This window comes from Polypterus senegalus, chromosome 6 (assembly GCF_016835505.1).
Source record: "Polypterus senegalus isolate Bchr_013 chromosome 6, ASM1683550v1, whole genome shotgun sequence".
NCBI classification, from domain to species: Eukaryota; Metazoa; Chordata; class Cladistia; order Polypteriformes; family Polypteridae; genus Polypterus; species Polypterus senegalus.
The window spans coordinates 119,703,069-119,730,568 of record NC_053159.1 but is presented as its reverse complement, the minus strand read 5'-3'; the positions used below and the strand labels follow the sequence as shown (position 1 = coordinate 119,730,568).

At 37.8% G+C, this 27,500-nt stretch overlaps 3 protein-coding genes across 5 annotated transcripts in view; 1 reads left to right on the top strand and 2 right to left on the bottom strand.

Moving 5' to 3' along the window:
- tyw1 (tRNA-yW synthesizing protein 1 homolog (S. cerevisiae)) overlaps nt 1-4,016 on the bottom strand; it is a 225,977-nt gene extending 221,961 nt beyond the window's left edge. Inside the window, exon 1 of the mRNA XM_039756991.1 lies at nt 3,104-4,016. Coding sequence (XP_039612925.1) covers nt 3,104-3,176 — 73 coding nt within the window. The 5' untranslated portion in view covers nt 3,177-4,016. The remainder of the gene's footprint in view (nt 1-3,103) is intronic.
- Nucleotides 3,903-14,830, top strand: sbds (SBDS ribosome maturation factor). The gene is made up of 5 exons (XM_039756993.1): nt 3,903-4,104; nt 7,768-7,897; nt 8,282-8,482; nt 10,808-10,972; nt 13,916-14,830. The coding sequence occupies exons 1-5, from the start codon at nt 3,977-3,979 to the stop codon at nt 14,042-14,044; spliced, it is 753 nt and encodes a 250-aa protein (XP_039612927.1). The 5' UTR covers nt 3,903-3,976; the 3' UTR covers nt 14,045-14,830.
- A 1,614-nt stretch (nt 14,831-16,444) lies between these two features.
- nf2b (neurofibromin 2b (merlin)) overlaps nt 16,445-27,500 on the bottom strand; it is an 81,166-nt gene continuing 70,110 nt past the window's right edge. For 2 of the 3 annotated variants that reach the window (XM_039756988.1, XM_039756989.1), the window contains exons 16-17: nt 23,587-23,746; nt 16,445-18,947 (exon numbers count right to left, since the gene is read on the bottom strand). In XM_039756988.1, the coding sequence (XP_039612922.1) occupies nt 18,900-18,947; nt 23,587-23,746 (208 nt within the window). In that variant the 3' untranslated portion in view covers nt 16,445-18,899. Of the gene's footprint in view, nt 18,948-19,559; nt 19,627-23,586; nt 23,747-27,500 lie in introns of all 3 variants that reach the window. The other variant, XM_039756990.1, reaches the window with a different exon arrangement.

Genomic DNA, 27,500 nt, shown 5'->3' with positions numbered 1-27,500 from the left:
GCCGAGTTATTCCTAAGGCACTTGTGTGGTTTAAAGTGCTAGAGGTTAACCAGCTGTGTGTGTGTGTGTGTGTGTGTGTGTGCGCGCGCGCGCGTCATTCAAAGGGCACTGCTGAGTTTGTTTGTATATCTATGTATGAGTGTGACAATCTTAAGGTGCGATAGAAGACCAACCCAGTAACAAATCTGGGGAGTATACTTACCCCTAGGTAAAGGGTAAGTAGAGGGAAATGCCATGATAATACAAGAAGAAACTATGAAAAGGCTGATACAAGCTGTAGACACTCAACACAATGTGACTTGGAAGATATAAAAAATGTCTACCTGGACCATTTGCTGAATTATTCAAGAAGATTTATCCTATCAACCATAAAATACAAATAGTTGTACATTAACAATATTTTTTTAACACTATTAAATTGTTAAAAAGAAACCAAGGTATCGTGAAATATTTAGATACTTGTTTAGAAAGACATATTGTTAAAGGTGGAGCTTAACTGAAAAAAGTTTTCTAAAAAAATAAAAGGTATTTAAAATTAGGTAAATAAGCCGCATCAATTAACTTTTGAAGTGCTTCATTCTTGAACTGGTGCCATGAATCAAGTGACCTTTCATACTATCCTTTCAAAGATCATTACCCATTTGCAGCACACCCCAAGGATTCCTCTCATTCACTTTTACAACATCTTACACTTCTGCTGGCAGGGATATACCTCTGCAATCTATTCCATTTCTGAATTAATTGGTTCAGTTTCAAGCCCCATGTACTTGCTGTGTGGAGTTTCCATGGTCTTCCAGTGTGCAGGCGTGTTTTCTCCAACTAGAACAGGCAGGTTATTTGGATTGATAATGCTACATTATGTGTGCGATTATGGACTGGTATTCTGTCCAGAGGTTGTTCCTGCTTTGTACTATAGGCTTGCTGGGATTGGTTCCAGCTGCCCCATCACACTGCCCACTTCTTTCTTTTATTAATATTTATGTGAGAAACACATAAAAAGAAAACAATTACTTTATTATATAGCCATTATTATAAAGTACCTTTATGACCCTGCTATCATCTTGATAATAATCATCTTCAAGTCCCAGTATGGTAATGATTTTCTAATTTGGGTCCTAAGATGAAAACATTTGAGAACCTCTGCTCTAAGAAAATGATCCCTGAATGAAAACAGAGACAGCAAACTCTCCAGAGCTCAATTTGTAGAAAAAAAAATGCTGCATGGAAAAAGCAACATTAAGATGCCGACTGATTCTGGAATGTACTGTACAAGTAGCTTTCCAGGGATTGATGACTGTTTAGTGACCAAATGAGAGGACCTAGATTGAGATGGTTTGAACACATGCATAGGAGTATTGAAGAGTACATTGAGAAAAAGAATGTGGAGGATGGAACTGCCAGGCATGAAGAAGGCCAAAACAGGACGTTTATGGATGTAGTGAGGAATGACATGAAGGCATGCAGTGTGGCAGAAAATTACATAAAAGACAAGGATAGATGAAGGCAGATGATCCGCTATGGTGACCCCTAAATGGGAGAAGCCGAAACAAGAAGTATAATAAATGGTGTACAATAATTCACATAGAATGTCAGGAGGGATTTTTCCACCAGAATATATTTTACTAGAACGGTTTCCAGAGCCAATACATTGATTTTTCTGAAACAGTGTTTATTAAGCATGTAAATTATTTCATGATTTCTTTCTCTTACTTCTAGAGAATGGGGGAAGTTGGCTGCTGAACTGGGGGTCGATTCCAACAAACCTAACTGAGAAATTTGCCCACACAGCAAACTAGGCTGGAGGTGGCCAACTCTGATCCTGGAGAGCTGCATTGGCTACAGGTTTTTGTTGCAACCCAGTGGCTTAATAAGAAGCCAATCCTCACAAGTAACTGATCTTATATAATTTCATGGCTTTTTAGTGTTGTAACTCTACCAGGTCAGATCCCTCTTAAATTATAGAATTTTTCCTCTTTCTAATGCTACATGTATCATTCAAGTAATCTGAAGCCTAAATCAGATGACTAATTTTCAGTTCTTCAGTTCCTTCAGAGTACTTAATGAAACCAAATAGTGAATTATGAATACACACAGGTGGAAATGGAGAGAAGCTAGATGTAGAACTGCTAGTTCCTTCGTCATCTGATAATAAGTAACAGTTAAAACAATATAGCCGTTTAAAACTAAAATAAGCAATTCATGGTTCAAAATCTTAACAAGCAAGACATCTAAAATGAAGCAGAAAAATGGCAAGAAGTGCCTCATCAGCAATGAATGATTTACTCATGAAGCAAGTGGGTTGAAACAAAAACCTGAAGACACTGCGGCCCTCCAAGGACTAACGTTGCTCTGCCCGGATTTAAAGGGTCAGAGTCTTAAAAAGCAAATAAATTGAATGACGTTAGCTAGTAGCAAAAACTGGACACCGATTAAAACACCAGAATGAAACCCTGCAGTCACTGTGGCTCTCCAGGATCGGAGCTGGCTACTCCTGAACTAGGTGGACTATTAGTAAGTTGAGCCATTGTCTTCAGCACACTGGCCCATATGCGTTATTCTTTATATCCTACAAAAATCTAAAAAAAAAACAAAAAACAAAACACACACACAGTTGTTGTGTGCATTTCATGGTAGCACAACTGAAAACTTCTTTATTCACTTCAAACGCTAACTATCTTTTCATATAAACCCGCACTTCATCTAGTGACTTTGATTTTTGACCACCTCTACATGAAGACGTAAACCTTTAATAACGAGCCGTGTTAGCCGGCTTCACCTGCTCGGATATTGGGCCGTCAATTAATTGGATGTATCAGAAGTAAGATGTAATTGAATAAGTATTTTTTTTTTTAAATCAGGGATAATATTTAGTGCACTGAAGCTCCTTTAACATGGTACTTGATATACTGTACACGCGGGAAACATTTCTGTGGTATATACATTTTTGCTTTTTCTGCGGACTGAATTTGGCCTTTGTTGATAGCAACACAATTTTTCAGAGATTAACAACGGATTACATTTCTTCTGATTCACGAAGTACATTCCAAACACTTAACTTTCAAACTGTCACCACGCCACTAAACAACGTTCATACTCATCTTACCTTTCTGTTGCGCCGCCGAAGCTTGAAAAAGCAACGACATCAACGCCGTTGAAAGCAACCACATCGCAGACATTTATTAATATATTCCTAGTTTTCTAATTTTGTTTATTACCATAAAGTATGCATTAATATCCAAAAAACTAAAAACAAAAAACAAAACTCTTCTCATCAGGAGGCAACCATAGTGGTTAAAGCATTGCATTGTGGGACGTCAACAACTTTATTTAAAACTCCAGGTCAACTTGCTCGTTTTAAACGTATAGTTAACGGGTTGATTTGATTAATAACCGCACGTAAATGAGTGCATTTACACAAACCACCTGCGCTTATTACTTATCAGAACACAAACATGTTTAGAAAGATGTACTTGAATAAAGTATGCAGCACCACGATAGTATTTACGTAAACGGGCTGTATAAAATGCATAGTTCGGCTGCAACTTTATACGCGGAAAATTGGGTTATTTTAATACATAATATTAGGGGATATCCGTCTATCTATTGAGATAGATAGAAACTTTAATTCCGAAGGAAATTGCAGGGTTACAGCAGCAGGCTAAAGGGCACTGAAATACACATAAGAATTATAATAGTATAAATACAAATAAAAAAGAACACTCTGCAAGTTTTGATTTTCGTTAATAAGCATTACGTCACCAAGCGATTGTGTAGAACGAAGTCTCTTAATAAAGTAATTAAAAAAAACGAATAAGCTTCAGCGGGCTCTGCACATCTGTCTGCTGTCGGAACGCTGCACTTCAGGCTATGCTTCCAGCGGAAGACTCACGCCGTGACACCCTTCTTGACAGTGGCCTTTCATCTAGACATATGTCCGCAGCAGTAACGTAGTTTCTCATTTAACGCGACCGGCACAATGTCGATTTTCACTCCAACCAACCAAATCCGGCTGACCAATGTCGCAGTTGTGCGGATGAAGAAGGGAGGAAAGAGATTTGAAATCGCGTGCTACAAAAACAAAGTCATGAGCTGGAGGAGTGGCGCGTATGTATTGTAGCGTGTTTACATTTGATACTGGGATAGGCTGTGTTACCCGGCTGTACTCGGGAAATTTCATAAGACAGTGGGCCTCAAGTTATAGTGCTGTCGGTTAATTGGGTGTATCAGAAGTACTAAGTAACTAGCACCTTTCTGTATACAATGTTCGTAGGGTTTTTTTTTACCAAAAACTCATTTTATTGGCAATGGTTAAGATTATGGCCCGATGACTTGAAATCCTCAGGTTGTGGGTTCAAATTCTGCTGCTGACACAGTGTGACCATAAGTGAGTCACTTCACCTGCTTGTACAAAGTAAAAGAACTGTAACCAATTGTATTTCAAATGTTGTAACTCGCCTTGGATAAAGTCAAATAATAATGCTAACATTGTTAGGTCACTGGAGCTGCTTACTCTTGAATATGCTACAGTTTATAAAACGTTCCCGCATTAGAGCAATTCCTGCTTTTCCTAACGATTTGGCTTTTGTTGATGGTAATAGCAAAACACAGTTTTACAGGAGCGTGTATTCTTTTTGAATTGAAACGGATAATCATTGGGAATAATGTGAATTTTGAGTATATATTATTCTCATTCTTAGATTTGTACTTGTCCATGACCTTTATTGTATTTCTTTTTGTGTTTTTTATCAGTTATATGTTTAATCTTAGGGTTTTTTTTTCAGCATAGCCATTGGCACACTATAAATTTCTAACACTGAATTGCATTTTAACTTTATTACAATGGAGCAGTGTGTAACCTGGGGGAACCTGTTAAGTTTAAAATGACACTGTTCCCCCTTGTCTTGGAATCCGACAATACTTCCACTTCTACTTCTGTCTCTCACTGCATTTTTGTTTCTAGTGGAGCAACACCAACATTCATATCCACAGTATCTGACAGAAACATTTGACCTTTATAGCGCTTGCTAGCTATTAAACCTTGCATCTTCCCTGAGCTTCACTGAACTTTCTCTTGCCATTACACACCTTCCTGTATGCGGCAAACATGATCATGTCTCTTTTCTCCTGTCCAGGGCACTGCCTCTGCTTCAGTCATCCATCCACCTTTTCGGTTAGTGCTGCTGTCATTCGCTTGCTGTCGAGCAAGTAAGTTAGCATAATATTAATAAACATCAACAAATAAAACATGGGTCAGAAAAGTTTCTTACTGTCTAACATGGCCAATTTGCAGTCAACTCAAAAAGTTTTAAGATTTTGTGGTATTTATTTTTGTATTGTAGTGTGTGTTTTTTTTAACTCCTAAAAACTGAGATATAGATACATCATTTTTAGCATATATGTAATGCCCTGGATATACAATCCTGAAGATAATGAAGATACTTGTTACAAATATTTTAAGAGTGGTGCCTCTCAGCCTAGCCATAAAGTGCCACAAGCCCTGCTCATCTGAGCCAATTTACTGAGCTCTGTGCTGACCTATTGGGCCAAACAAGTCCTATGGGGTTCAGGAGTGGCTTGAAACCTTAAAACTTTAATAAGAAATTTTTTAAAGGAATTCACATGAGGACTAATCATTTTAAACTCCCCTTTTTCAATATTTTTATTACAACAGGTCTAGAAGATTTTTACACAGTCCCAGATGTGGCAAATTGGGGGTGGGGGGGCTTTACATTGATAAATATTTTACTCTGTAAGGTTTCGTGAATGTTGTTAACATTGGACAGAATATTAGGAAAATATTCCATTTGTTTTGAGGAGTTAATGATTTATCCCTAACTGTAAAATCTCAAAACTCAGTTAATGCAGTTCAGAATCTGTGTCAAGTCAACATTGTGCCTAGTTTATTAGTGTGCCAAATCTTAGGCTTGTATTTTCATTAGTTTCTGAGATATAGTGAGCTTTAAAAAGGTGAGGTGGCCCTAATTTTATTGAAAAGTGACAAAGTTCTATAAGTTATACATTTTAAACTGTTAATGGTAGATGCATGACATTGTCATGATTATTATTTAGTATTATATGTCTTTAAATAGTTTGCACATTTAATAATACACATTTGGCCCCCTTTATCCACACTAAACCACATAAGATCTTTCAAATTTTAATAGGCATTACTTGTGTTATAGTTGTACTTCTTTAGCAACTAGGTGCATAACCGAAAGAAATCAACCTTTTTGATTTATGAGGCTTCAAAAAATAAAAATGATTTATTATCTTTATATTATATGCATGATGCCCATATATGACAAAGTCTACCATAAAGAGAATTCTGCCACTAACTTAATTCTCATGCCTGACTTAATTAGTAAATGCATAAAATACGAAATAGGTACATTGAACCAAACCGTCGTGAACATTGGAGTCAGTGTCACAAACTGTAGACATGAGTTTCTAGGTCATTCACCGTTCCCTTGAACAACAGACAACCATTCATTTATCTGACTTGGGCAAAAGCATCTACAGGTTAGCAGGAACTAGCTACATTGAGGATTTGAGTTTGAATTATCCAAAAGAAACAAATCAAACTACTGGAAGATCAGGAGTCTGTGAGACAAGTACAATTCCTGGGAAATATGCTGTGTGTGTCTGTGACCAGCAATGATGGATGGACAACGTTCATGCAACATTAGAAAAGGAACAAGATCTAAAGTCAAATGAATGCATCCTCATAGTCCGTCTGAGGCTTACAGGAGGGCAAAAGGCAGAGAATATCTCTTGGGTCCCTCTTGAGCATATTGTGAAGATCATTGATGCACCACTTGCATAAATGGACAGGCAGGATAAACTTCCAAATGATGTGTAAAAACACAACTGTGCATTGTTTAAGCTGTTAAAGAAGACACTATTTCTTTGCAGTTTGTTTAAATTATAGAACTGGGTTTAGCAGAATAAATTAAATACATTTTATTTAGACATAAAATACATATGCGTTCACTGATCATTTTTATAATTGTATTACACAGGTCTGTGAACATATTGTATGTTGTATGAAACATGGAATGTTTGATACCTTAGTAAAAAGTTTGGTTCAACTATATGCAAATATCATATTTTGTGCATTTACTAAGTAAGCTATGGTCTTTCCAGTGGTATAATTCTTTTTATAGTAAACTTTATCATACATGGGCAATATGCATTTGAAGTACACTAATACAGTATAGGTATTAATGATGTTTTCCATTTTTAATGCCTCATAAATCAAAACTATACAGCAGAGATAGGGCATATCTTTGGCACGTTTAGAGGGTGCAAATACAGCAATCGAATATAGAAGGCAATTTTCAAAAAAGTGCAGGGGACAATAACTTTACGGGCATTTGTAGCTGTTGTCAGATTTTTATTGATTTATTTTATCACATTGTGAACTTATGAAAGTGATGAACAAAAATAAAAAGCTGTTCATCAACAAATAAGTATCAAATATCTAGGTGTATTGCCAGGCTGATTCCAAGACAGTGTTGACATGTAGGTTCTGTTGTTTACATGTGCTTCCTTGTTATTATGTGCAATTGCAACTCAGTTTTATGTTAAAGTGAAACACCTTTCAGATGCAGAATGGCACTTATATGAACAACATATTACTTTGGATTTCTTAATATATTTTTGTTGTGTCTTGAAATATGTGGGGTAGGATTTCATGTATCTACTTTACTTTATCATTATATTCTAGCAAATATAATGCAGACTGTTTTTTTTTTTTTTCCATTGTAGAGAGAAAGACCTTGACGAAGTCCTCCAAACTCACACTGTTTTCATCAATGTGTCAAAAGGCCAAGTAGCAAAGAAAGAAGATCTTTCCAAAGCCTTTGGCACTGAAGACATGACAGAAATCTGCAAGCAGGCAAGGCACATTAGCAGTTACTATTCTAGACTAACTTTTAGGTACAGTGTACAAAGTGGCAGCTGAGTTTTTACATTTAGAATTATTATACCTGAAAAGGTTTTATAATTTGATTATGTGACTCTCTACCTTTGGCCTGTGGTAGGTGGCTTTTAACAGTTACTATACTGCTGTCTTATGTGAGACATTTAATAATTCCTGAAGAATTATAATATTGAAACCAGTCAATGTCAGAAAATCATCACAAGTTTGTATGCTCTTGACATGAGCATACAAATATGAGACAAATATGAACTGTTTTATTCCCTAGCTTTTATTAGCCATACTGTTATAGAGATGAATTTCGAAGTTTATCAATTTTTCATGTTTCAATAATATTTTAAGATTCTAGCCAAAGGTGAACTACAAGTTTCTGACAAAGAGCGGCACACCCAGCTAGAGCAAATGTTCCGTGATATTGCAACCATTGTAGCAGAAAAGTGTGTCAACCCAGAAACCAAAAGACCCTACCCTGTGAGTCTGATTGAACGTGCCATGAAGGATATCCACTATTCTGTCAAGGCCAACAAGAGCACAAAACAACAGGTGAGTGGGGCAACGTAACTGATTTAGCTTACAGACTCATTAAGTGTGCTGTTTTTGGTGAAAACTGAACACTCAATGAACAAAAAAATTTTGGGACACACCTCTTAATTATTTAATTCATTTGTTTCAGTCAGACCCATTGCCACGTGTATAAAATCAACCACCTTGTCATGCAGTCTCCATTTACAAACATTTATGCTCAGTGACTTCAAGCGTGGTACTGTGATAGGATGCCACCTTTGCAAATAGATGGTTGGTGAAATTTCATCCGTGCTGGATATTCCACAGTCAACTGTAAGTGGTATTATTGGAAAGTGGAAACTTTTAGGAACAACAGCAACTCAGCCACACAGCAGAAAACCGCGTATGTCACAGAGCAGGGTCAACAACTGCTAAGGGTGTATGGTGTGTAAAAGTCGCCAAGGCTGTGCTGATTTCATAGCTGATAAGTTCCAAACTTCCATTGGCATTAATGTAAGCATAAAAACTTCTTGGAATGGGTGTCCGTGGTCGAGCAGCTGCACATATGCTTCACATCACCAAGTCCAATGCAAAGTGTCGGATGTAGTGTAAAGCATACCACTACTGAAAAGAGTGACAAATCGCACCTCTCGGTTTGGCAGTTAAATGGGAGGTTGCCGGGAGAATATTATGTGCCTGACTGCATTCTGCCAACTGTGAAGTTTGGTGGAGGAGGGATAATGGGGTGGGCCCCTTACTTCCAGTGAAGGGCAATCTTAATGCTTCAGTAAACCAAGACATTTTAGACAACGCTATGCTTCCAACTTTGGGAAAAGCCCTTTTCTAATCCAGCATGACTGTGCCCCAGTGCACAAAGCAAGGTGCATAAAGACAATGGTAGGATGAGTTCTATGTGGAAGAACTTGACTGGCCCTCACAGAGCCCAGACCTCAACCTCATCAAACACCTTTGGGATGAACTGGAAGAGAAATTGTGAGCCAGGCCTTCTCATCCAAAATCAGTGCCTGACCTCATAAATGCTCTACAGAAAGAATGGGCACATTCATTGGGAAGAGTGGAAGCTGCAATAGCCCCAAAAGGGGACCAACTCCATATTGAAGTCTATGTACTGTATTTGAATGCAATGCTATTAAAAGTCCCTATTGGTGTAGTGGTCAGACATCCCAATACTTTTGTCTATACAGTGTATTTAGTTTGTTGGTAATGCTTTTTAGGACTTTAACATAATATTGTTTTGGTAAACCTAATTAGTGTTTAACTAGGAGCTTTGCCTTCTTTTACTAAAAAGCAGTGGTACAGGTGATACTGCGTATCCAAAGAAAGACTTAGTGTATGGAAATTGCATGGTGCAGGCTTGGGTGGGAGTTTGGGTTCCTGCTGTAGGAGGTGGTGTTGAGGCCAGCAGGGAGTGCTTACCTTGTGGTCTGTGTGTGAATCCCAATGTTCCAGTGCAGTGCTGAAAAATTGGTACCATCCTTCAGATGAGATATAAAACCAAGGTTCTAAATCTCTGTGGACATAAAAGATCCCCGAGCACCTTTTAAAAAGAGTAGGGTGTTCCCCAGTGTCCTATCTAAACTGCCCTTCATGGTCTGTTCAGAGTGAGGTAATACTATATTATTATTATTATTATTACAGCAGAGCAGAATGTTAGGGTTAAAGTGAGGGGGATTTACAAAATTCATGGAAGTGCACAGTTCTGATTCCCTAATGTACTGTATGTTGACTCTCTGAGATTACTGTGGTTAGAATTAGGGATACCCACCAATTTTATAGAGAAATTTATGAAAACATTTTAGTTATTAATAAGTAATAATTTCCTACCATGCACAATAGAACTGTATTGTATATAAATAGTTGGCACGATTGCATGTCAGGGAAGAATGAGGATGAAATATGTACAAATAGCTTGCCGCTATTCCAAATTATTTGGGATGGAATGGAATTCACAGTGATCTAACATAGGGCATGGAATCATATAACTCATGAAATGATAATGAGGGACTATATTCCTGTTCACTACAAAAACCATCAATTTAAACAGTTTTTGCTTTTTTTCCATTCAGATTTTTGGGTTTAAAGAAGGTTTTTAGATTTTAAGGAAGTATGAATGTTAATGTTCATATAACTTCACCTGGGTAGTGAAAAGCAAATAAATTATAAAAACAATAATGGTCCATCTATTTGTTGCTTAGTATTTTGCTACTTGTAAAATGTGAAGTCAGTCCAAATGATGCAAGCATGTAGTGCAGACTGAGGTTTTCCACAGCTATATAAATCTTTACCTGATGCAGTAGCTTTGTGCTCCAAGTCGGATCATCCACTTACAGACTATCATTTTAGGCCCTGGAAGTGATCCGCCAGCTTAAGGAATCCATGCAGATTCAGCGAGCACACATGAGGCTACGTCTTATTCTACCCGCAAAGGATGGAAAGAAGCTGAAAGAAAAACTTAAGTCCTTGATCCAGGTGGTAGAAAGTGAAGACTTTGATGAACAGCTGGAGATGGTAAGTAAGCCTTACAAATCCAACTATTAACATTCTGTACTTTCCTTCTAAAACATTGTACGGTTGAAAATTATAAAATTGTTCCTTTTACTCTCTGAATTAGAAGTACATTTTTTCTCAATTTACACAGCATATTTTGTGTTCGACAAAAATTGCAAAACAAATTAAAAACAAATCTTTTTTAAAATGTTTGCCCCAAAGCCCATACTTTAGTGGCAGCAGATATTTTGGTTCAAAAATTCAGGTATATTTATGGATTCCTCCTCACTAAAATTGCTTTGCCCACTGAAGCTGTTCTTAAAGAAAAGATTCCATTTGTTGTTCCCTGTAACATAAAGGGATGAGTCCCTGCAGTTAAACTAAAATAATATATCTGTATAACATGATCCTGTAGTGGGCTGGCGCCCTTCCCGGGGATTTGCTCCTGCCTTATGCCCTATGCTGGCTGGGTTTGGCTCCAGCAGACCCCTGTGACCCTGTGTTTGGATATAGTGGGTTGGACAATGAATGAATGAATGAATGTATAACATGATGATAATGTTGAAGACAGACTCAATGCTTTATTTGCTTCATCAGTCTGATTAGCATCAGACAAAAGTCTGCTACACACTCACAGTCTTAGTATGGCAAATTACAGGCAGGAGAAACGCCTTACATTTAGGAACTTCTCTTTATGGCTACACTCACAAACACTGATGTCCTTTAGGTGTTTTCTCTCATATCTATGAAAACTGCCCTATGGTTACTCAGGTTCATAATCCCTTCTTTAGCTTATTTAGGTTAGGAGGCTGGCCTGCTTTAAGCAGACCCTTTTTAGTGGTTTAATATCCTCTTATTGTTAACTAGCAAAATACCCACGCTTTGCAGCGGAGAAATAGTGTGTTAAAGAAGTTATGAAAAAGAAAAGGAAACATTTTAAAAATAATGTAACATGATTGTCAATGTAATAGATAGATAGATAGATACTTTATTAATCCCAAGGGGAAATATTGTTTTGTGACCGTTATGAGTGTTGCTGTCATCAAGGATTTGATTATCATTATTTCTTTCAATCAGGTTCGTATTTGGAGGATGTGTTGTGTTCAAGTTACATTCCGTGTTTGTCAACCGTTGTAAAGATAACAGGTTTCATTCATCGAAGTGTTCACTACCCAAATTGGTACTCGTGAATCTAAGATGTTTAACAGGCCTTCCCAGTATTAAGTTGTGGATTTGTCTGCGAATATTTAGCAGCAGCGTGTCTATGAACTTAATTTAACCTTAAGCTTTACACCTTGCTTTACTATTGATATGTCTACAAAGGCTTGTTCAGATTCAGAGGGTTGTTCCTTTCTTACTGCATCAATAAACAGCTCGTCTTCCTCTTTATGTGAGACATCATACACTGCATGCACGGGTTTACCTTTCCCAGTCCAGCAAACTTTAGCGAAGTGGTTTAATTTACCACATTTTTTTACACTGTCTTCCTTTAGCTGGACATTGACTTTTTCCACCGTGTGCTTTGTTTCCGCAGTAGCTGCACTTATGAATATGCTTGTATCGACACGCTTCATATTCTTTTGCTGCCTTCTCAATTGTGTAATGCGTTTTTTGTTCAGCGCTCTTTGGAGCTCTTGCTTTTTGTCAGCATACTGCGTTCAGTCACTTCAAGTGAGCCGCTCGGAGTACATGTATCAAAGGTTCTCAGCTGTGCTTGTGCTATCTTGAGATGTCAACAGCTTTATTTAATGTTAGCTCAGACCCGGCACTTAAAAGTTTCTCTCGCACTTTCGCTGAGTTTGTGCCAAACACTGTTCTATCCCTGACCATCTCATCTTCGTTTGCATAAGCACAGTCCTTCACCAGCAATTTTAACTCCGTTACAAAGTGATCAAAAGTCTCATTTATACCTTGCATCTTCTCACTAAACTTGTATCTTGCGAATATCATATTCGTCTTAGGCATGACAAACGCCTCGTAGCGGCAGCATGTCTATTGGATTGTTGCTGACAGACGGCCTTATATGGGCAGGCACTCAATTACGTGGGAGGCGTGATTATGGGGGACACAATATAAGCAGGCAGCCAACTACGTGGGAGGTGTGGTGATGGGGGACGCAGCTCCGCCTCACACGGCAACCGAGCTGCAGGCTATGGCCGTATATATGTACGTAAGTAGGATTCAGTTATGACCGTTAGGCATAGAATTTTGAAATTAAACCTGCTTAACTTTTGTAAGTAAGCTGCAAGGAATGAGCCTGCCGAATTTCAGCCTTCTACCTACACGGGAAGTTGGAGAATTAGTGATGAGTCAGTTAGTCAGTGACATTTTTATTAGTATAGATGATCAACTTCACTGAATTGCTGTAAATGTTTAACATCTTCCATTGATGCATGACTGCTTGTAATTTTATCAGCATCTACAGTGGACAGCTACATACTCTTAAACTATAATATCAACTTTCGATACACCATGACAATATATGGATTAATTTTTTCTAAAAACCTTTAGCCAATTAAGGCAAATCAACTGGACTTCATTCTTTTTAATAAGGCAAGTGACTTTCTGGTTGCAACGTCTCTGCTGTCCAACAGATGTTCCATCATAAGCATCAGCACTGCTTTTACAAATCCTGTAACAAATGTTATGTAAGAGACACAGCAACAGATGGACACATGGCACTGCAAACATTGACGCCGAGGTCGATGTTGATTACTTGGATTTCAACACGTCTTAGATGGGTAACACAGCTAGTTTATTTTAAAAGAACTGTAGGTAACATGCTATACCTTCCATGTTGTGTTCTAAGCCTAACCCTGGGTAACCAGTGAGTCTTACTGCAATGTCAAACATAGCACAAATTAAAACATTTCTGTATAATAAACTGACTTTTCCCAAGCAGCCTGGCTGTCTGACAAAAGTTTATTGCACCTTTTATTTTTCCCCTTGGCCATCTCTTCGCAGGTATGCCTGATTGACCCTGGGTGCTTCAGAGAGATGGATGAGCTTGTTCGCTGCGAGACAAAAGGGAAAGGAACATTGGAGGTGCTGAGCCTCAAAGATGTGGAAGAAGGAGATGAGAAACTTGAGTAAGAGACCAACCTTTAAATGCAACAAATGCTGCTGAAGATTCCTTTCCAGTGTGGCTGAGGGGGTGTAAGGCATCCCCAAGGACAGAGGACTACCTGTATTCATCACAGCTATTTATCTTTATCAATCAGATTACTCAAATGACTACTGCATAAACCTAACAAGCCTTTTACTATTTGTTTTGGAACCATCCCTTCCTCCTATGCAGGACTATTTGTATTGTAGTTTTTTCAGTGGTTGAACAAGATCCAGTAAGGATTTTGTTTCTTCCTGCCGTTTCTACTAAATTGCAGAGGTTAATCCTTGAATAGTGGTTGGAGGACAGGTAAATGTAACTTGAACCTCAGTTATAAAATCAATTTAGCTATATTCAAGAGATTTAAATTTTTACTGAATTGGGTTTTGCATTTTATTTATGTATTCTTTGAAACTACTACAATAATTCTGGAAAAAAAAAGTGTTTGGCTTCTTTCCTTTTAGATTTGATTTCCCTTTAATATTAGGTCATTCCGTACTGCGAAAAAGAAGTTAGAGATGCGGATCATTTATGTTTGTGAAACTGCATTCTTAAATGTATTTCTGAAGCCTCATTGAATTTAAAATAGGTTTCCCTGCTAATCCGTGCAGGAGTCTACTTCTGTGCTATGCCACTAATACTTTTTACTGATTACTTTAAAAGTCTTTCAATTTTGAAACTCTTATTATTTATTATAACTAGAAGTGATCCTTTACCTGTGTATCTCAAAATCTGTTTCTTCTGCACATTAAAGAACATTGAACAAATGAGAATTTGCTTGGTTTCATGGAAGAATATCATAACTGAAGCAGGACAGAGTAGCAGAGAGAATTTTTTTTGCCTTTTTGGACAAGTCTTCTTAAGCTCATCCAATGAAACTACACATTTTATAATTGTCTCCAGACATTTTCTTACTAACCAATGACCAGAGTCACAGATGAGAATGTGTATTAAGAATTAAGTATTTAAATTAAAAATTCCAGGGATTTAAGGAGTGACAATCTAATGTAGTGGTGTCAGGCTCCATGGCTGCAGGTTTTCATTCCAGCCATTTTCTTATTTACCAGTTACTGCTGCTAGTAGAACAAACTTGCATTGAAGGCAAAAGAATTTATTTGCTTTTTTTCCTGAACCAGCTGACAAACAATAAAAAGTTATCAAAATACGCCTAAATATGACCAGCTAAGGCCCCCTTTTTTGGTGCAAACAAATTCTTTTCAATTAGAAGCCAGTTCTTGGTGTCAGTGAAACACATCATTCTGTCACACCTGTCATTTCCAAAACTGTTTTGTTTTTTGAGAGCATCGTCAACATGTTTTATATCCCACAACAAATTAATATTTCTCACACATTCATTATTTTTCTTGTCAAAATTTTATTAAAAACATATTGTATGGTGGATCAAGTTAGCTGGTCATCTGCTGGCTTGCTTTGCATCTCATGATTGTTTTTTGCGGTTGAAAGTGTTGCAGCAAAAACATTCAAAAAGACTTGGACAAGCTTCAAAACTGGGCGAATACCTGGAAAATACAGTTTAATGTAGCAAAGTGCTCTACATGGGCAAAAGGAACATCAATTATAAATAAAAGATGTGAGACACTGTCATACAGGAAGCAACCTCTGAAAAGGATTTAGGGGTTTATAGTGACACAACATTTTCATCGAATCAGCAATAAACAGAAGCACTAAAAAGGCAAATACAGTGTTAGATTATCAGAAAAATTGATGAATGTAAGTCAAGGGACGTTATGCTCTGACTCTATAAGGCAATAAATAGTAAGACAGCATCTGGTGTACAAAAACCCTTTTTGTCTCAAGCAGAGGAGACAGTGTGTGGACCTAACCCAGATATTTAAAATCCCCAAAGGCATTGATAAAGTAGATCCAGCAACATTCAGCTTAAAGGTGAATCACATACTCGAGGACATCACTGGAAATAAAGGGGAAATGCATTTAAAACTGAAGCCAGGAAGCACATCTTCACACAAAGTGTTGTGGAAGTCTGGAACAAACTGCTGAGACATATACAGGTAGTTGAAGCAGAAACCTCGACAACGTTTTATAAGTGTCTGGATGAGATATCGGGACAGCTTAGCTTTTAGCTAAACAAACAGGCTTGATGGGCTGAACGTCTTTCTCTCATTTGTCAAAATTCTTATGTTGTATAACTGGTTTGGATGCTATAGTACCTACTGCCAGATGGAAATACGACAATGAGACTGGAGACGCTGCTGCACTTTTTTAGCAACAGAAGTGAAGTTAACTGACCACGTAAGGTCATAGGGTAGTATGCACGTTTGCCTTCTTGGTTTCGGGGAATAATTAAAATACCTGCTTAGACCAAGGTTTCCTAATCTTGTTTGGCCTTTAATGGATTAAAAAAAAAAAAAAGTCAAAAACTCATTTTATTTACAGACATTTTTAAATTACAACTTAACTTTTGTTCAATAAAACCAAAACGCAACTTGACTTTCATAATACAGATTTAAAAAAAAAAACACACACACACACACACACAACACTTAATACAGGGAAATGTCAGTCACATTTGTGCAACAAGAATCACCAAGTTCCCCAAGTCATTAAAACTTAAAAGTCTTTAACTTTGAATAAATAATATTGTCAAAGGCACCGATTTCTGCAATGTTTACAAAGGATGCTAGTCAGCAAGCTGTTTGCATTTAAAAGAAAAGAATCTGTCCATGCACTCGAATAACTCTACATACAGTACAATGGTTCTTGAAAGAGTTAAGACTAATGCACTTAAGACCTCACAAGTGTTTATAAATTACAAAGGCTACCAACTAAGAACAAAGCATGCCCCTTCAAAACAGGCTATGCCATTTTCAAACTGCCCCTCCATGTTGTATTGACACAATACATAACACATGAAAAAGGCAGGGAGGTGGAAGACCGAAGAAGCCACAACATGAGTGACCTGTGGAGGCTGGCAAGCTGTGAAAGTAGGCAGTTGTGTTTTCATACCTTCTAGCCCACTGAATCTACAGTAACTTTTTGTTTGAACAGTAAGATGTTGGATTGGAACATAATGTTCCAAAAGTAAAACATTAAAATATTGAATATAAAAATAGAAGAGCATATCACCCTGCTAGCTATAAAATTAGGCACTGAAAAATCTGCCAAACTAAAGCTTATTAATCTTGCTTGGCCTTTAATGTTCCAAACAAGTGTTTGGATTTCCAGGAAAAAGAAAAAAACTCTCTAACAATCATGGGCAGAATATAAATAACCAAAAGTTCATTTTATTTCAAAACATTGAAATTCCAACCGAACTGTTGCCAAATTAACCCACAACGGTTTCCTAAAGTGGCAGAGTTCATGTTACTTTCAGAAGTAGGTTCATGTCACTTATCTTACCTTGCACAATTTATGCCGATGTGCCGTACACAAGCGTTTTATTACTGCTCTCATACTTTTAACAGTTATTTATCATGTAATGGATTGCCAAGTCATAGTTATACTAAAATAACCTCAAACGCATTACATTTAAACACTTAAAACTGTTCCTTGCATCATCCTGCGGGTGAGATTAACCTGCTCTTCACCAACCCCTCCTGAAATTCATTGACTACCAGAGTTTAACTGCTCCGCATTTTCTTTAACTTACAGTAAACATAACAGTTTGTACAAAAGATCATGGCGATTCATCTTCAGGCAACTTGTCTAAGTAGTGCATCTCTTGAGTGTCAATATGGTTATGCTCGCAATTCTCTAACTTGACAATTTGCTTATTTAACCTGCATGTCACCTTTCAAGTTGAGCATGCCTTTAGCCTCCAATTTTTCCTCAAAAATGATTTTTAACATAATGTAACCTGGCCTATTAAAAACCTAGTCATTTACAATATTAAAGAGAACGATCCTGACCCCAGAATGCTTTGCCTTAATAAGCAAGCTGAAATGCTACAGAGCGAAGATCATGAAGTTGTTTTGCCCTATGTGCATATATACAGTACAACAAAATGCCAAAGAAATATTACATTAGCAGATGTGCAAAAGAGTAGCAAGAGAAAAGAGTGTGGATATTTTACCATAATTAATCCATACACTCCTTTGGGGGCCCAGACTGAGACATGAGGCATTACCTATAACTCATAATGGATCAAGTGTGTTTGAAAATGGATGGATGGGTAGATTTTATGAAACGAGGACGCACCTATTGCAAAATCACCTATAAGGTTAATAGTTGTTTAGTAAATAATCACCTCTTGAAAAAGTTCCATACTGCTATAAAATTAAGAGTATAAATCACACTTAACTGCTCTGCATAATTAATAGCACAGAAATCAGGCAGGTTATTCCGAACCCCCAAGGACACTTCACCAGGCATTGTCTGATCTATAATCTTATCCGGTATCTTTTTTAAATGTGAGAAGCCCTGAAACTGGTATAGGGTAACAGTCTTGTTTTGGACAATAACTCCAATACGTAAGTAAATGATGAAGAAACAGAAAACTGTACAGAACTGGTCCAACCTTTTAGCAAAGCTATCAACTTTTTTTTTTTTAGCACGGATGTATTTGTTGTGCCAGTTCTTGCAATACAGTGAGTATACATAAGCACCTAGTGCTAGATGCCACAGCAGCAAAGACATGTAGAGCAATAAAACGAACAGCAGCATGTTCTTGATATTTTGTGAAAGAACCATTGATCTGGCACTTTAAGTTAGATTGTAAGAAGTAACAAGCACCTGCCCATGGAATCTGATGGGCTACGTCAACTCTTGTCAAACCTTCTGTATGCTTAGGCTCAGATCTTCATTACAGGATACGTTTCACAAGCAATATTAGCAAATGATGAAAACCCCTGAAAGCACAGTCTACTAAACATCCTCCAAATAGACTGTTGACGTCAGTGCTTCAGGATTCCACTGAATAAAAGGAAAAACAGTAAAAGAGAAGAATGTTAGTTAAGATAATCCACAAAAATATGCAACTTTTTAAGCCATTTGAAAAGTACAGCATACATTGACATTTCATATGGCAGCACAGGCCTGGAGGTGCCTTGTGTGCAGAGCCACTCAGCAGCAGTGTATTGTTAAAAAGTCTAGACTGGTTGTGATTGCAAACCTATTACTTTGAAATAAATGGTTTACAGTTAGCGTTTAGGGTTCATTATTCTTTTTTTTTTTTTAATTTCAAGTTGTGCCATGTCACACTATTCACCAAAGTAGACTGTTTTCAAATCCAAGCTGACAAAGCAGTTGTCATGAATTGGAACAGCTCTGCCATTCCTCATTCTGTTTCTTGTTATGAAGACACCTCCATGAACATGTGCTTGTGGAGTAAATTCCAGAAATGATCACCCATTTCAATTATTCTAACATTAAAATACAAAGCAAGACAAAAGCATAGCAGAATAAAGCAGAGCACGTAAATGTTTTGCCTGCCACTAGAAAACACCCGAGCCAAGCAGCCCAAACTTTAGGTCATTCAGCCCACAGCTCATACGTGCAGTGTTAATGCAGAGCAAGGCATTTCACCTCAATGTGATTTATTCCTCCCCTGGCTCTTTCAAATGTAGATAACCTCCGAGTCATAGTGCCCGACCTGAAGTCAAAGCAATACACGAGTACAACGTTACAAGAAAGGAATTTGCTTATTCCAGATTACAGGAGATTGAACCTTCACACAGATGAGAGGCACAGAAAAAATGACCAAGAAACAAAAAAAAGTCAAGCTGTAAATGAAGGTATTTTTACAATTTGGAAAATGACTTCATTCCACTTCAGAACAGGCTAAATTGTGTTTTTCAAAATCCTGTCTGTATTTCTCATCCCCCCAAAAATCCTCACTGTTGGTAGTTTGTATATTTATCTGGTAGTTTACATTTTGTGTTACAGTGCTACAAAAAAGCATTTACCCCTTTCCAATTTCTTTTATTTTTGCTTCTTCATAATAATTTTTTTACAATCTCCAAATATATATATATATATATATATATATATATATATATATATATATATATATATATATATATATATATATATAGATATATATATATAGATATATATATATATAGACACTACCGTGGCTGTTCGTTTGTCCTCCAAGGTTATTCCACTTTTTATTTTATTTTATTGTAGAATCAACTCTCGGCAGCCACCAGCAGGGCGGCCATGCGGCGCATGTGTACGGGCGCCGTTCTCATCCCTTTGCCGTCACTTCCCCTACCTCTTTTTTATCTTAAATCATTCTTGAGGCAGATTGAAGACTTAAATGCCAGCTTTAGTGAAAAATTAAATAAACCGTTCTAAGTAATTACAACAGAAACACTGCCTTAATCAGTTTTAACGCAAAGAAATGCCGATGAAAGAAGAGAAGAAGCGGGCCACTAGGGTAGAGAAAATAAGAGCTGCTCAGGAAGCAGCAAGCACATCAACCTCTGAGCAAACGAATGCTAAAACGTACAGAGAAAGAGTATGAAAACTAGGAATGCTCAAGTCAAGTGTAACGTGCAGCGTGCCATTACTGGTCTAGTATAATACATAAGACAACCTGAATAAACACAATGCATGGTTTTTAAAAGATCATTTGATTTATTGAAGGAAAAAGGTTCACCAACACCTATATCACCAATGTAAAAAAAATAACTGCCACCTGAAGTTAACACTTGATTGTGACACCTTTAGTAGCAATCACAATCAAACGTTTCCAGTAACAGTAGTTTAGTCTTTTATCATCGCTGTGGAAAAATTTTAGCCCATTCTTCTCTACAGAATTGCTTTAAAATCAGCCCCACTGAGGCTTTTTGACTATGAACTGCCTGTTTAAGGTCCCACCAGAACATCTCAATGGGGTTCAAGTCAGGACTTTGACTATACCACTCCAAAACTATAATTTTGCTTTTTTTCCCTCCAGCCATTCTGAGTTGGACTTTCTACTGTATTTGGGGGTGATCATGGCAGATCAGATGAGCCTTTGTGTTCCTTTCATTATTGTAGTGGTTTTCGCCTTGTAATTATCCCATGGACACCATTTTTCTCCAGTGCCTTTCTAACTTTAGAATCATGAACACGGACATTAACTGAACAAAGTCAGACCTGCAGTTCCTTAGATGTTCATCATGGTTCTTCTAGAACTTCCCATATGAGGTTTCAATGTGTTCTTGGAAGTAATTTTTCTAGGTCGGCAACTCTTGGGCAGTTTTATCACTGTTTTCTCCGTCTAGAGATGATGGCCCTCATGGTGGTTCACTGGAGTCCCAGTGTTTTATTAGAGATTGCTCTAACACCTTTCCGCAACTGATACATTTCATTGTTTCTTTTTTGTGCAATTTCTTTTGACCGAGGAATGGTGTGCTGCTTGTTGAGACCTTTTAGCCAACTTCAGATTGCTGTGATGTTTAGATTCAATAGGGTTGGCAGCAGACAAGCTAGTGTGTGTCTAGTTTAGCTTAACCTGTTATTTAATTTTGGTTAATTGGTTGTGACTAAGGGAGGAATGAATTACTTTGTCACATGTGTAATACAAGATGTTGAACTTTTTTCCTTCAATAAATCAAATTATTTAAAAACAGTGTATTGGGCTTACACAGGTTGACTTTTGTATTTTACTAACTTTATCTGGAGATAAACAATTATGTGTTATGAATAAGCAAAAATAGAGGAAATCGGGAAGGAAGTAAATACTTTTTCACTGCACTGAAAATGGTAAAAAATAATGAACAGCCAACCAAGGTCTGACTGCTAGGAAAGCAGATTTGAAAGACTACATGTTTCCAGGCAGGACCTTAGCAACCACAGAAAAGAGTTTGCTTGTGAGAATCAGAGACATCAACACTGGCCACTCTTGTATAATGTACAAGTATGAGAGGAAAGTGCATTGTGGTCTAATGTAGAGCCCAAATCCAAATTTCAAAAGGATCTTGCTTGCTACCTGCAACAGCCTGGGCCTCAGTCTTAGGCTACATCCACATTACTACACTTTTGCTTAAAAACACCAATATTAATTATCCACACTAACCCAGCATTTTTAAACCTCCGTAAAAATGGAAACTTTTCAAAATGCTCTACAAAGCATTCAGCATATAATGAAAACGCCACTCCAGTGTTGCAATATGGACTGGTGAAAATACCAACTTTTAAAAATGCAGACTCATGCTTATTACTTAGCTCTTCTCAGAGTACATCCCGATCATTTCCTGACTGATCACCCTGCACAGAAGAAAAATATATTCCAACATAGCAGACATGGAAGAGTTATTTTACATGGTGCTTGTGTTGCTTAACTGTATACATCTCAATTACATTTTGCAAAGTTTGAGTGCTACATATACTGTATGTGCAAAAGGCAATTCATTTACCAGTCACTACAGTTTTGCAATTAATTCTGGGGTCAGAACACCCCTTTAAGGATTTTGTCCATTGATGCATTTTGGATATTTTAGAATCGACAGAGATCAAAAACAATGTGAAAATGCTCATATGGACAGAGATCTTTTCATTTAACAGCAACATTTTTAAATGAAAACAAACTAGTGTGGATGTAGCCTGAGACAGAAAACATGCTGTCAGCCTGAAAAAACATCTACATCCTAATTAACAGCAATAGTGACAGTGGCTTCCCTGGGATTCTCAGGAGTAGAACAATGAAAACTGCAGGGGGGCTTTTGGTTCCTTAGAATAAAATATCCAGCCAATTGCGCTCAGAACACCGAGACCACATTGTGGAAGCACAGAAGACTGGACTTTTAAACACGCTGCATTTCATTCGTCTGGTTGTTCTGTAATTTATATATAGTAACATAGTAATATCTTTATGCTGCCTTGCTTTTTGTTAATTAAATGAGAGGGCAAGCACAGTATTCAGATATGTTTGTGATATATAAATGTAGAGATTTTAAAATGTAAATTATAATATATTTCTATTCATGAATCTAGGCTGTCCCCATCAACGTGTTAAGAGTAAATGGTAACACCTGAGTTTAGGTACTGCAAAAATGCATCTATTACTATTTTACTCTTGTGTAACAAGACTTATTTTGGGTTTAATGACACTTACAAAGCATCAGTAAAGTGTCTGTACAGTGTGTCATTTGATATGCTAGTAAAATTATGAATATGAAGGATTCAAAGGCCATATATTGAAGTATACAATATCAAGAGAAATATGATTCACTTAAGATAATTCAGACCATCCCAAAGTGAAGTTATATCGGTAGGCCACGTTGCATATTTGACTAATCTCTTTACCGATGTTTTGTAATTGTGATTAAAATCAGAATATGCCTTTGTTAAGGACTTGTTACACAAGAGTAAATGAGTAATAGATACATTTTTGCAGTACCTGAACTAAAGTGTTACAGAGTAAACCCCCTGATGTCATAAAAACCAGTAGAAAAAAAACAACTAAAGCATATTTAAGGCCATATTCTATAACAGAACAATTACATGGATCAACCACTGTGATTTAAAATTGTTAGTTAAGCATAAAATACTTCTATCTACATTTCATGTAGTGGCCTTCTTACTAATTACCAACACAAACACTCCCCACAACCCAGCTTACTCGGCTGATTGGGAAATATGCTGCTTCAGCATAATCTCGGAGGTCCCTGTTTGAAGAAAATATTCCAGAGTGCTGTTCTTCAAGTTTCAGAGACTCGATCTCGGATTTCAGTTCTTTCAGCTGTTCTTGGAGATTTTTGCTCTTTTCAATGTAATCCAATCTACAACACAAACACAGAGACAGTGTTCTTTAATGTTTATACAATGTAAAGTGATGGAAACAAGTCATACTGAAGAGTTCTTTAATAGCTATTCAAACTTATAATAATATATGCATCTATATATGAGGGATGATGAAAAAGTTTCTTCACTTTTTTTTAAACTCTATTTATTAATAATTTCAAAAACAATTTCATCACTTTTCTACATAGTCACCTTCCTTTGAGATGCAATTTTCCCAGCATCATAACAACTTTTTAATGCCATCAACAAAAAATGTTTTTGGTTGAGCATGTAGCCACTGATGCACCGCTGCTTTCACATCATTCCTCGTGGTCGTGGCTGTAGCTGGAAGTCCAGAGTGTGCTGCATCCGTTACACTAGAACAGCCATTTTCAAACATTTCAATCCACACATAGACAATTCTATGAGAGAGAACTTTATCCCCATACTGATCATACATGCAGAATTGAATTTGTGCTCCCAGCACACCTTCTACCCACAAAAAGCATATGACAAAATGCTGTTCCTCTTAGGTGAAATTTATAAGTTTCACAGCCATCTTCACCACAGGGTAACAACTCTTACACTAAACTGTAAGGGCAGTCGGCTTGCCAGACAGAACCAGTCACACGAAACTCTCAGACATAATCAATTACTACTCCAACTGCCTTCAGTTTCCAACAAAAATATAAAAGTGCCAAATCTTTCTGAATATCTCTTGTATCTATTGATCGATGTATACAGTATATATCTATCTATATAAATAAATATCTATCTATACTGCTCAAAAAAAAATTGAAGGAACACTTTTTAATCAGAGTATAGCATCAAGTCAATGAAACTATTTCTAGTCAGTTAAGTAACAGAGGGTGTTGTTAATCAGTTTCAGCTGCTTTGGTGTTAATGAAATTAACAACAGGTGCACTAGAGGGGCAACAATTGAGAGGACCCCCCAAAACAGGAATGGTTTAACAGGTGGGGGCCACTGACATTTTTCCCTCCTCATCTTTTCTGACTGTTTTTTCACTACTTTTGTATTTGGCTACAGTCAGTGTCACTACTGGTAGCATGAGGCGATACCTGGACCCTACAGAGGTTAAACAGGTAGTCCAACTTCTCCAGGATGGCACATCAATACGTGCCATTGCCAGAAGGTTTGCTGTGTCTCCCAGCACAATCTCAAGAGCATGGAGGAGATTCCAGGAGACAGGCAGTTACTCTAGGAGAGCTGGGCAGTGCCATACAAGGTCCTTAACCCATCAGCAGGACCAGTATCTGCTCCTTTGGGCAAGGAGGAAGAGGATGAGCACTGCCATAGCCCTAAAAAATGACCTCCGGCAGGCCACTGGTGTGAATGTCTCTGACCAAACAATCAGAAACAGACTTCATGACATCCTCAAGTGGGCCCTGTTCTCACTGCCCGGCACCAGGGAGTTCGATTGGCATTTGCCACAGAATACCAGAAATGGCAGGTCCACCACTGGCACCCTGTGCTTTTCACAAATGAGAGTAGATTCACCCTGAGCACATGTGACAGACGTGAAGAGGCCTGAGGAGGAAGTTCAGAATGTAATGTTACCTGTAACATCGTTCAGCATGACCGGTTTGGTGGTGGGTCACTGATGGTCTGGGGAGGCAGATTCATGGAGGGACACACATACCTCTACAAGCTAGACAACGGCATCTTAACTGCCATTAGGTATCGGGATGAAATCCTTCGACCCATTGTCAGACCCTATGCTGGTGCACGACAATGCCTAGCCTCATGAAGCAAGAGTATGTAGGCAGTTCCTGGAGGATGAAGGAATTGATACAGTTGACTGGCTCCTCACGCTCGCCTGACCAAAATCTAATAGAACACCTCTAGGACATTATCTTTGGGTCCATCCAACGCCACCAGGTTGCACCTCAGATTTTTAAGGAGCTCAGTGATATCCTGGTCCAGAACTGGGAGGAGATCCCCCAGGACACCATCCGTAGTCTCATTAGGAGCATGCCCTGCCCGACTTTGTCAGTCATGCATACAAGCAAGTGGGGGCCATACAAACTGCTGAGTACGATGATGAGTTGCCTCAATGATATTTCGACAAAAATGGACTAACCTGCCACATCATTTTTGCACTTTAATTTTTGGGGTGTGTTTGAATTCAGCCCTCTGTAGGGTGTTAATTTTCATTTCCCTCAAACAATGTGGCATCCTTTCATTCTTAAGACATTACCCAGTCCATATTAATAGATATCCAGCATGATTTTTTTTCCCCATTGAGATGCGATGTGTTTTCAAAGTGCCCCTTTAATTTCTTTTATATTGTTTTTATATTATTTTATATATATATATATATATATATATATATATATATATATATATATATATATATATATATATATATATATATATATATATATATACACATTGGTGTGAAAAACTATTTGCCCCCTTCCTGATTCCTGATGTTTGTCACACAAAATGTTTCTGATCATCAAACACATTTAACCATTAGTCAAATATAACACAAGTAAACACAAAATGCAGTTTTAAAATGATGGTTTTTATTATTTAGGGAGAAAAAATCCAAACCTACATGGCCCTGTGTGAAAAAGTAATTGCCCCCTGAACCTAATAACTGGTTGGGCCACCCTTAGCAGCAATAACTGCAATCAAGCGTTTGCGATAACTAGCAATGAGTCTTTTACAGCTCTGGAGGAATTTTGGCCCACTCATCTTTGCAGAATTGTTGTAATTCAGCTTTATTTGAGGGTTTTCTAGCATGAACTGCCTTTTTAAGGTCATGCCATAGCATCTCAATTGGATTCAGGTCAGGACTTTGACTAGGCCACTCCAAAGTCTTCATTTTGTTTTTCTTCAGCCATTCAGAGGTGGATTTGCTGGTGTGTTTTGGGTCACTGTCCTCTTGCAGCACCAAAAATCGCTTCAGCTTGAGTTGACGAACAGATGGCCGGACATTCTCCTTCAGGATTTTTTGGTAGACAGTAGAATTCATGGTTCCTGAAGCAGCAAAACAACCCCAGACCATCACACTACCACCACCATATTTTACTGTTGGTATGATGTTCTTTTTCTGAAATGCTGTGTTCCTCTTATGCCAGATGTAACGGGACATTTGCCTTCCAAAAAGTTCAACTTTTGTCTCATCAGTCCACAAGGTACTTTCCCAAAAGTCTTGGCAATCATTGAGATGTTTCTTAGCAAAATTGAGACGAGCCCTAATGTTCTTTTTGCTGAACAGTGGTTTGAATCTTGGAAATCTGCCATGCAGGCCGTTTTTGCCCAGTCTCTTTCTTATGGTGGAGTCGTGAACACTGACCTTAATTGAGGCAAGTGAGGCCTGCAGTTCTTTAGACGTTGTGCTGGGGTCTTTTGTGACCTCTCGGATGAGTCGTCTCTGCGCTCTTGGGGTAATTTTGGTTGGCTGGCCACTCCTGGGAAGGTTCACCACTGTTCCATGTTTTTGCCATTTGTGGATAATGGCTCTCACTGTGGTTCGCTGGAGTCCCAAAGCTTTAGAAATGGCTTTATAACCTTTACCAGACTGATAGAGCTCAATTACTTCTGTTCTCATTTGTTCCTGAATTTCTTTGGATCTTGGCATGATGTCTAGCTTTTGAGGTGCTTTTGGCCTACTTCTCTGTGTCAGGCAGCTCCTATTTAAGTGATTTCTTGATTGAAACAGGTGTGGCAGTAATCAGACCTGGGGGTGGCTACGGAAATTGAACTCAGGTGTATTACACCAC

Coding starts and splice junctions, on each gene's coding strand:
- sbds (XM_039756993.1), top strand. CDS start 3,977: ATGTCGATTTTCACTCCAACCAACCAAATCCGGCTGACCAATGTCGCA. Junction 7,898..8,281: donor TGACAGAAATCTGCAAGCAG/GCAAGGCACATT, acceptor TAATATTTTAAG/ATTCTAGCCAAAGGTGAACT. Junction 10,973..13,915: donor TTGATGAACAGCTGGAGATG/GTAAGTAAGCCT, acceptor ATCTCTTCGCAG/GTATGCCTGATTGACCCTGG.